Raw genomic sequence first — 10,266 nt, 5'->3', positions numbered from 1 at the left:
CTAAATCATGCCTGCGTCCTGCTGTGTGGAAGACTGAACGTAGCCTGGCAACAGTTAACAGACTCAGCCCGCCTCCAGTGCACCCTCGGGACTCAATACCCTTAGCTAGGAAAACTTGAGGCTTAGTTCTGAGGCTGTCTCCAGACACACGCTTTAATAATAAGATTGTTTACCAGCTGGTACCGTGCAGAGCGGCTCAGCCTCTCTCCGAAAACCCCAGATGGCCAAAACCAAGGCCGCAGTTGGCTAAGTGAGTCCCCAAGGTCAGAGCCCTTGGCAAAGGTGGAATTGGCGTGCACCAAATGCTTAGCAGGAGAGGGCTGCATTTTTTATAAACTACTGTCCGTTGTCTGGGAACCCTGGTTCACCGCCCAGATGAGCAGGGGTGGAGGGCCCCCTGCAGGTGGAACCACGCAACTTCTGTTCGCTCTGCACTCTATCCAGGGAGGGCTGGTGTTTCCCCAGAGCCTCCTCCAGGGCTGGGAAGATGCCACAGTGCCTGACTTCGGAAAGTGAGGAAGGGGCGAAGAGAGGGAGGAAAGTAGTAGTTCTACAGAAGATCTAGAAGAGCTAAAAGAACTCGTCACCCTGGCTTTTGTGAGAGAGAACACACAAAAGAGGCTTCAGAATGCCCAGCAGCATGGCAAGAAGAAGAGGAAGAGAAAAAGGTTAGTATCAGAAAACGAGGAGGCAGGGTGGGGAGCACGGGGTCAGTGTTGATAAGAACAGGGAGGACCGCAGGGAAGAGGGCCTTGGTGGCTGAGAGGAGAAGGAGACTCCACGGGCTTGGCTTGTCAAGACCACACTGCTTTCAGTTGACATAAAAGAAGCCACACTCAGTGTGTTCTGTTTTATGGAATCTCATAATAGCGTGTATAACCTGGAGTCACACCTTGTTCTAGTGTTCGCGCTATTTGTGTGTAAGTGCTTTTTAAAGACTGGGTGGGGAGGGAGCTCCTTGCTGAAGGAGTGTAAGCGCAGCGCGGGCGCGCGCAGGTCCTGGGAATTTGACACACTTCCAGGGAAACAGGAGCGCGGTGACTTGCAGCCCCGGCTGCAGCTTGTCCACTCTGGTTCTGGGTTCACACTCGGCTGTGCTTCTCTCCTTTTTAAATAGCTTCCCTTAGTGGGGAGAGAAGAAGGAGACAATATTTTAGCCAAAATGTGTGATTTTTAAAATCCCTGTCCCTGTTGAGCTGATGGTGTAAAAGCAGAGGGACCCTGGGAATGTAGCTTGGAGTCAAAGACCGTTTACCTTTTGGCTGGGAGGGCCTGGGTTCAAATTCCACTGCTGACAAAATTAAAAAGGGGGTGGGGGCAGTGATGCTAACATGAAGCCGAAAGCAAAATTAACCCTAATTGTAATTCATAGACAGTAACAGAATGATAAGTATATACAAATAATAACAGAATAGATAAGTGATAACGGAACCACAAGTCCACGGTTCCTGCCACTCTGCACCCCTTTGCACCCCCATCCTCAGTGATGGGATGGGTAGGCCCTGCGGGCTCCCTGTGGCAGCTGGGACATGTGTGTCTGGTTCCAGCCCCGTGTTCTGGTCAGGGGATCTGTCTCTGTCTTGCTGTTTGCCTTTTTCTCTTTTCCAGATGATTGGTGATCAATCTATCCAACTGCCGGTATGACAGTGGTGAGCATCTGTGTTCACGGGATCCAGGCTGGGGACCGAGGGGTGGGAATGGGTCACCCCTGTGTGTTCCCCGAGGGTAAAGAACTGGGCCTCAAATCCTTGGTTCTCCTGGCTCCACAGACTGTTAGAGGAAACTGGGAAATCTCATTCTAAGGGTCGCAGGTTTGGGCCACAGTGGCGTGCATCACCTATAGTCGTAATTTATGTATGTACGTATGTATTTGTGACAGGGTTTCACTAGGTAGCTCAGGCTAGCCCGAGACTCATCGTGTTTTCTCCCCACTAGTTTATCTCACTGAATAAGCCTGGCTCTAGATTATGGCTAAGGATTGCTCTACATTCAGGGTTTAGTGTTTGGAGGCAAGCCAGAGGCCTGCTTCCTGGGAAAGGGAAGCCAGGCTAGGCCTGACATCCATCCCATACAGCCCAGAGTATTACCACTGTTACACTCTTTCCCTGCCCTGCCCACGAGGCAAGATGGCTTCCGGTCCCCAGAAGCCTGCTCTCTGGTTGCTGTACTCGGTCTGGGAGCATATGGAGCCCATGCCTGCTTCTGTGACCCACAGCCCTTTCTTCCTTTAACACCTTCACAGTGCGCAGGGCTGCCCAGCAGTATGGCCTTCGAGAGGCCGGTGACAGTGAGGACTGGACTCTCTACTGGACCGACTACTCGGTGTCGCTCGAGCGCGTGATGGAAATGAAGAGTTACCAGGTGCGTTCCTCCCTGGATGGGTGGCATCTAGCCAAAGCTGACCCCATTTTGATCACAGCCCTCCTGCAACCCCACTTCCACGCAGCCAGAACTGCTCGTGAATTCCGGCTTCCTTTGCAGAAAATCAATCATTTTCCTGGCATGAGTGAGATCTGTCGCAAGGACTTGCTGGCCCGGAATATGAGTCGTATGCTAAAGCTATTTCCTAAGGACTTCCACTTCTTCCCTAGGACCTGGTGTCTTCCTGCTGAGTAAGTCCCCACTACTTGCTACTTCTGTCTCTTCTCCGCTTCCCTTTGTTCTCTTTGCCCTGATTCCCTGGCTGCCACTCTCCCTTCCCATATTACCTTCTATATTTCTTCCTACTGTTCAGAGAGAAAAAGGTAAAGGGTGTGTCCAAGGCTGAGAAAACACAGGCTCTGCCTGTAAAATAAAATGACGATTAGCGGCTGAGTGCCCTGGAGGTTGGACCCACGGACCCACAGTTAGGATGAAAGTTTGTTCTGACCTTGAAAGCTGTTGGATTTGAACTTATTCCAACCACTTCCTTGTGTAGTTTCTGAATTTCTAAGGAGAAAGTGAGGTTGTGGTTGGGTCCTAGAACAGGAGCCTAGCCTGTCCCATTTGACAGCATGAACAACCACCAACCCTTCCTTCCACTCCAGAATGTGCAGTTCTCTAGATCAGTGGTTCTCAACCTTCCTAATGCTGCGACCCTTTAATACATTTTCTTTTTTTTTCTTTTCTTTTTTTTCTTTTTTTTTGGTTTTTCGAGACAGGGTTTCTCTGTGGCTTTGGAGCCTGTCCTGGAACTAGCTCTTGTAGACCAGGCTGGTCTCGAACTCACAGAGATCCGCCTGCCTCTGCCTCCCGAGTGCCCTTTAATACAATTTCTCGTGTTGTGGTGACCTCAACCATAAACTTGTTTTTGTTGCTACTTCATAACTGTAATTTTGCTGCGGTTATGAATCAGATTGTAAATACCTGTGTTTTCCGCTGGTCTTAGGTAACCCCCGAGAAAGGGTCATGCAATCCACAAGTTGAGAACCCTGCTCTAGATCCTTCCCTAAGTAACAAGAAAAAAAAAAAAGACCTGGGGTACAATGAGGCCTCGTGAAAGGGTGGTGGTGGTGAAGAAATGTCACCTTCAGAATTACATTCAAACGGACTGGAGAGTTGAGTCGGCAACCAAGAGCACTTGTTGCTCTTGCAGAGGACCCAGGTTTCGGCCCCAGCATCCACACGGTGCATATACATACTTCTAGGCAAAACTCACATGTAAAAGTTTAAAAATCTAAGAAGATGTTTTAAAAAGAATTGCATTCACAGAGCACAGATCCCATCCTCTCCTAGCCACCAGTCTTTCCTAAGCTAAGAGCCCTGGGGCTTGAAGACTCTTTAGAAAGTGTCTGAACAGTCTTCTGGGCTCAGCATCCATTTCAAAGGAAGTGTGTTTACCATTCTGACTGCAGGAGCCTCCAGATTTCACAGCCATTGTGGACACTGTAGTTTGTTGACTTCCTCAATGGACAGATGAGCTGGGCAGTGGTGGCGCACGCCTTTAATCCCAGCACTCGGGAGGCAGATGGAGGTGGATCTCTGTGAGTTTGAGACCAGCCTGTTCTACAGAGCTAGTTCCAGGACAGGCTCCAAAGCCACAGAAAAACCCTGTCTCGAAAAACCAAAAAAAAAAAAAATGCTTTTAGCCGGGCGATGGTGGCGCACGCCTTTAATCCCAGCACTCGGGAGGCAGAGGCAGGCGGATCTCTGTGAGTTCGAGACCAGCCTGGTCTACAAGAGCTAGTTCCAGGACAGGCTCCAAAACCACAGAGAAACCCTGTTTCGAAAAACCAAAAAAAAAAAAAAAAAAAAAAAACCAAAGCCACAGAGAAGCCCTGTCTCGAAAAACAAAACAAAACAAAAAAACAAAAAAAAAATGGACAGGGCTGGAGAGATGGCTCAGTGGTTAAGAGCATTGCTTGCTCTTCCAAAGGTCCTGAGTTCAATTCCCAGCAACCACATGGTGGCTCACAACCATCTGTAAAGAGGTCTGGCACCCTCTTCTGGACTTCAGGCATACAGACAGAATATTGTATACATAATAAATAAATAAATATTAAAATAAATGGACAGATGATTCCTTTGAGATAAAGCACAAAACATGTGCATAGCAAGACTGAGACCCATATAATCCGTTAATTCGGTTTCCTTCCTTTTCATCCATCTTTGTTTATTAACTTTCATTTTTTATTTCTTTTGGTTTTTCGAGACAGGCTTTCTCTATGTAAGAGTCCCCCTGTTGTCCTGTCCTGGAACTCAATCTGTAAACCAGGCTGGCTTTGAACTCAGAGATCTGCCTGCCTCTGTCTCCTAAGTGCTGGGATGAAAGGCATGTACCACCATCACCCGGCCCACCTTTATTTTCTCAGTATATAGCCGAGGCTAGCCCAAACTCTCAGTCTGCCTGTTTCGCCTCCTAAATGTCGAAAGTACAGGTACATACCACCATATCACTTTTAAAAAAAACACATTATTTTTATTTGATATACATTGGTGTTTTGCCTGCGTGTATGTCTGTGTGAGGGTGTCAGATCTTGAAGTTACAGACAGTTGTGAGCTGCCATATGGGTGCTGAAAATTGAACCTGGGACCCATGGAAGAACAGTCAGTACTCTTAACCACTGAGTCATCTCTCCAGCCCGCATATCACCATATCACTTGCTTGCTTCCTTCTTCCTTCCTTCCTTTCTTTCTGTTCTGCCTGCATGTATGCCTGCACACCAGAAGAAGGCACCAGATCTCTTTACAGATGGCTGTGAGCCACCATGTAGTTGCTGGGAATTGAACTCCGAACCTCCGGAAGCACAGCCAGTGTTCTTAACCTCTGAGCCATCTCTCCAGCACCGCCCCCCCTCACAGATATTGGTTTTGTTTTGTTTTGAGACTGGTTTTCTCTGTGTAGTCCTGGCTGTCCTGGAACTAGCTCTGTAGACCAGGCTGGTCTCGAACTCACAGAGATCCACCTGCCTCTGCCTCCCGAGTGCTGGGATTAAAGGTGAGCTCCACCACACCTGGCTGGCCATGTCATTTTTAATTTAGTTTCTTTCTTTCTTCTGAGTATACTTTTTTTTTCTTTTTTGAGACATGGCATCATGTAACCCAGGCTGGCTTTGGATTTGCTATGTAAATAAGGAGGTTCTGGAGCTGCTTGCTAATCCTTTGCCTCCACCGCCTGAGTGCTGGGATCACAGCTGTGTGCTATTCTACCCAGTCTGTATGGTTGTGGAGACTGAACCCGGAGCTTCGTGCATGCTAGGCGAGCACTCTATCCGCTGACCTCCACCGCCAGCCTTAAGCATACTTTCTTCAGACTACATTCAAGGGTGTGATTTGCCTTCCTGGCCTCCTGGCTTCAGTGGAGGCATCACAGTGAGACACTGAAGTCCAGACAGGAGGAAGCGACATTTGTCCAAGTCACACTTTTGTAAGCCGGGTGCAAAACTCCAAATGTCCTATGCATAAGCCCAAGTCAAGCTACCTGGAGCACCTCACATCACCCAGGCCAATTTCTGTCATGTAACTAAGGAACACATGAGACAGGTCTCATTATTCACAAGGTAGAGATGATGGAGATGAAGAAACGAAACCAGTAAAGGATTACACAGCTGGGATGTGGTGTAGGCTGGGTTCGAATCCAGTGTCAGTTTTCCTTAAAGCTCAGTGTCTCCCACTGCTGGACTACTGTGTGTCTGTCTTTCAACACCAGGACTTTGTCCCATCCGTAGCTTCTCTCTTCTGTTTTCATAGAGAGTCTCCTGGGGCTAGAAAAAGGGCTCAGCAGTTAAGAGCACTTACTGGTCTTCCAGAGGACCAAGGTTCGATTCCCAGTATCCACAGGTATGGTGCCTCACAGGTGCCTGGGACTCCAGTCCCAGGGGACCTAACACACTCTTCTGGCCCCCTCAGGTACCGGACACACAGACACAGGGCCCAGACAGACATGTAGACAAAACACCCATACACATAAAAAGAATGAAGATAAATAGTTTTCCTTCGCCTTGCTCCTGAGCTAACGGTGTGTCTTGTCCCCTCCCTGCTATGGCAGCTGGGGAGATTTGCAGACTTACAGCAGGACAAGAAAAAATAAGACATACATTTGCAAACCGGACTCTGGCTGCCAAGGGAGAGGCATATTCATCACCCGGACGGTGAAAGAGATCAAGCCCGGGGAGGATATGATCTGTCAGCTTTATATTTCAAAGGTACTTCCTCGCCGCCGTTATGGATTTATTGCCCACAGCAGCTTCAGGCTCTGTGGGACAGAAAGCAGTGGAAGGCAGAGGCGGAGATGAAACTGAGTCTGCCTCGTGCCTTGGATTTGCTCAGACCCAAGCCTTCTGGGGTCACCATGTCCCTCGCTCGCCCTGGCAGTCTCTACCACTGATGTAGCCTCCCCCGGATGACCTCCCCCTCGAGTGGATGAAAGCATGGAGTGGGGGGGATGTCTCCGCCTCACTTGAGAGAGGGGAGTCATCTGAAAGAGCTCATAGTCACCAACTTTCCCCGCTGCCTGGGGCAGAGGGAGTCACGGACCACAGTGATATAGCCCACTGCAGACAGGGGTCCTTCTAGAAGTGTGGGTGAGAGGAGGAAGCGCTGGCTTCCCCAAGACAAAATGTCCAGGAGCCCCTTGATAGAAGAGCATCTGGAGAGATGGCTCAGTGGTTAAGAGCATTGCCTGCTCTTCCAAAGGTTCTGAGTGCAATTTCCGGCAACCACATGGTGGCTCACAACCATCTGTAATGAGATCTGGTGCTCTCTTCTGGCCTGCAGACATACACACAGACAGAATATTGTATACATAATAATTAATTAATTAAAAAAAGAAAAAAAGAGAAGAGCTCTAGAGCTCTTGGAGAAGGCACCTGTGATGTTGCCCTGGAAACCACAGGTCCTGTCTTGGAAGGATTTCTGAACTGCTCTGTTCAGTTGTTCAGCCATCTCCATCTCTTAGAGGGCTGCTTGCACAGTGTGGTTTGGTGACCTCCCCAATTGTCAGGACCCAGAGAGACTAAACCTCTTTATCCTGCTCCCCACACTGGGCATGCCCACACTTTACACCACTAGGCAATGCCGGAGCTGGCTCCAAGAGAGAGGTGGGAGCTAGCCACCTTTACCTGTGACTGTTACCTCCAGATGCTTGCGTGACTTCTCTCCTCTCCCCCAGCCCTTCATCATCGACGGGTTCAAGTTTGACTTGCGGGTCTACGTGCTGGTGACCTCCTGTGACCCTCTCAGGGTTTTTGTGTACAATGAAGGACTGGCTCGCTTTGCCACCACCTCTTACTCCCACCCCAGCACAGACAACCTGGTGAGCTGAAGGGGACATGCTGCCTTCCCTTTTCCCTTGGCACGAGGGCATCCTCAGATACCACGGAGCTGGCAGACACCCCATGAACACTTATTGTGTTCCAAGTTCCAGGGGTTTCTCATTTAGTCCTCCCAGGAGCCCTCCAAGATAGGGGTTATTAGCCCCGTTTTGCAAGGTATAGGGGACTTGTCTGGGGTCACTCAGCTAGAAAGTGGGACGCATGGCCAGGCCTTCCTGACACCAGCACCAGAGCTACAGTGTAGAAGTGCTCAAGGAGAGAAGGTCATGGGAGGTTTCCAACCTTCCTCTCTCCCTCAGTCTCAGAAAGAGCTGGGATCTCTTGTACTCCAGGCTATGGGATATCCCTTTTTACCTCCTGTCCGCCCCTTTACATGTGCCTATAAATCCCTTCCCCCATCCCTTTAGGCTTCAGGGACGATGGGAGTGTGGTGGGGGACAGTGAATAGAGAGGACACAGGAGGCCCGTGCTTCAGCCTGACCCCCAGTCTTGTGTCTCTTTCCCCAGGATGAGATTTGCATGCACCTGACGAACTATTCCATCAACAAGCACAGTTCCAACTTCGTTCAAGACGGTCATTCTGGCAGCAAGAGGTAGGAGGGATGGATGCTTCACTCGGCTTTCCAGGGTTCTTCCCAAACCCACTCAGTCCCTGCCAGGATTTCCGCCTCGGGTCACACGATCTGGCAAAGCCGGCTTTGCCTCTCAGCTCAGAACAGACAGTTCATCTCATGTCAGAGCTCTGGGCTGTTAATCATTAAAAGAAGGCCATGCTGTAAACCCTGGGAGGCTGGGAGGAGGGAGATAAACCGAACGGTTTCCCCGGCAGAAAACATACACACACCGAAACATACCTTGTGACGGTTGCCCTCCTGATGTTTCCAGACCAACAGCCTTTAGGGATTGCTAGGCTGCCAGGTGAGAAGGACTTGGCAGCTGTGATCCCTCGCTCTGTAGTTCCCTGGGGTGTTGGTCCATTAGAGATTCTCAACCCATGTGTCATGATGCCCTGGAGTCACTTGACCCGTGGCTAGCCAGCCTTCAGGTTGGGGAAATTAAGGGATTCCTGCGGGTTTGGGTTTCTTCCCCCCCCCCATAAGCAGCTTTTCTGCTCATGGTATTGCCTTAGCAGCTTGCGTTTGAGAGGAAGGCAGACCGAGTTGTATGAGCTTGGCTGGGCTGAGATGCGGAGGCCAAGGGAGCATCAGGGTGCCGGTGCAGGTGCCTGTGTGTTCGTTGTAGGGTTTTCACCACCACGCTGGCCAGGGCGACACCAGAGCACTCAGGAACTTGGGTAGGGAGGTGTTAGGTCCCATCTCCAATTCCCAGATGAGGGAACTGAGTCACAGAGAGGTTAAGCGGCCCAAGGTCACACCACTCAGCTCTGAGTACTGCAATTGCAGCTCTGTTCACTATGCCAACGTCATGGTGCCGGCAGGGAGGCATAGGGCATCTTAGTATATGGGCTATGACAGGTAGAGCCTTCTTGGGAGGAGGATGTGTGTGTGTGTACGTGCGCACATGTGTGTTGCTTCTGGTTGAAGGTGATGATTTTTACCTCCTGATCGTCTTGCCTTCACTTCCCCAAGTGGTTTTGTTTGTTTGTTTATTTTTCGAGACAGGGTTTCTCTGTGCAGCTTTTCAGCCTGTCCTGGAACTAGCTTTTATAGACCAGGCTGGCCTCGAACTCAGAAAGATCCCCCTGCCTCTGCCTCCCGAGTGCTGGGATTAAAGGTGTGCGCCACCACCACCGCCTGGTCCCCTAGTATTTTTGAGGCAAGTCTTGATATGTAGTAACTAAGGCTGGTTAGAAGGCATTCTGTGGCCCAGGGTAGCCTCAAATTCCCAATCCTCCTGCCTCGAGGGCTGAGACTGCAGGTGCAACTTCAGCCATGCCCTCTTTTAGAGGGTGCCAGTGCCATGTCTGAAACTCTGTCACTTCTTCTTCCCACCCAGTGCGGGTGCCATGGAGCCTCCTGTACTGATGTGTGTTCAGCATCCCTGGTGAGGCAGACCTGCCAGTCACCCCCACTTTGATCTTTATCTGCAGAGTTAGCCTAGACAAGTTTCTTTGTCTCCGAGCCTCCATCCCTGGGTTTTAAGATACAACCAATGAGATAACCTGCCCTGTCCTGCCCTCCTCATGGTGTCCCTGTGAGGCTCGAGTGACCTGCGCTGCAGCCTAGAATTCTGGCACTACTAATTTTTTGTAGTCGAAGAGACTTTATTAGCCTTCTTTTAATATTATTTCCAGGTGTTGTGGTGTGGTTGGCATACGGTGGTGCTGGGTCCTAGGACTCAGGGGCTTTCTAGACTGAGGCAGGAGGATTATAAGTTTCAGGCTAGCTTATATGGGCTATATAGTAAGACCCTGGAGCTAGAGATAGAAACACACACATTTAACCCAGGGCCTCTCACATGCTACACAAGTGTTCTCGTATGGAGCCTCTCATACCGCCCAGCTTCTCCTCTCTCCCCCTCTGACTCTGCTCTTCTCTGGGTCAGCTCTCCTTTG

At 50.0% G+C, this 10,266-nt stretch overlaps 1 protein-coding gene across 4 annotated transcripts in view; it reads left to right on the top strand.

The window, feature by feature from the left end:
- Nucleotides 1–2,135: 2,135 nt before the first annotated feature.
- Nucleotides 2,136–10,266, top strand: part of Ttll6 (tubulin tyrosine ligase like 6) — a 30,924-nt gene continuing 22,793 nt past the window's right edge. For all 4 annotated transcript variants that reach the window (XM_075990976.1, XM_075990978.1, XM_075990979.1 and 1 more), the window contains exons 1-5: nucleotides 2,136–2,361; nucleotides 2,482–2,612; nucleotides 6,467–6,623; nucleotides 7,589–7,732; nucleotides 8,259–8,344. In XM_075990976.1, the coding sequence (XP_075847091.1) occupies nucleotides 2,341–2,361; nucleotides 2,482–2,612; nucleotides 6,467–6,623; nucleotides 7,589–7,732; nucleotides 8,259–8,344 (539 nt within the window). In that variant the 5' untranslated portion in view covers nucleotides 2,136–2,340. The remainder of the gene's footprint in view (nucleotides 2,362–2,481; nucleotides 2,613–6,466; nucleotides 6,624–7,588; nucleotides 7,733–8,258; nucleotides 8,345–10,266) is intronic.

The sequence above is a fragment of the Microtus pennsylvanicus genome, chromosome 11, assembly GCF_037038515.1.
Source record: "Microtus pennsylvanicus isolate mMicPen1 chromosome 11, mMicPen1.hap1, whole genome shotgun sequence".
Classification (NCBI taxonomy): Eukaryota; Metazoa; Chordata; class Mammalia; order Rodentia; family Cricetidae; genus Microtus; species Microtus pennsylvanicus.
The sequence above is the reverse complement of the archived record's forward strand: the minus strand, read 5'-3'. Positions and strand labels throughout refer to the sequence as shown.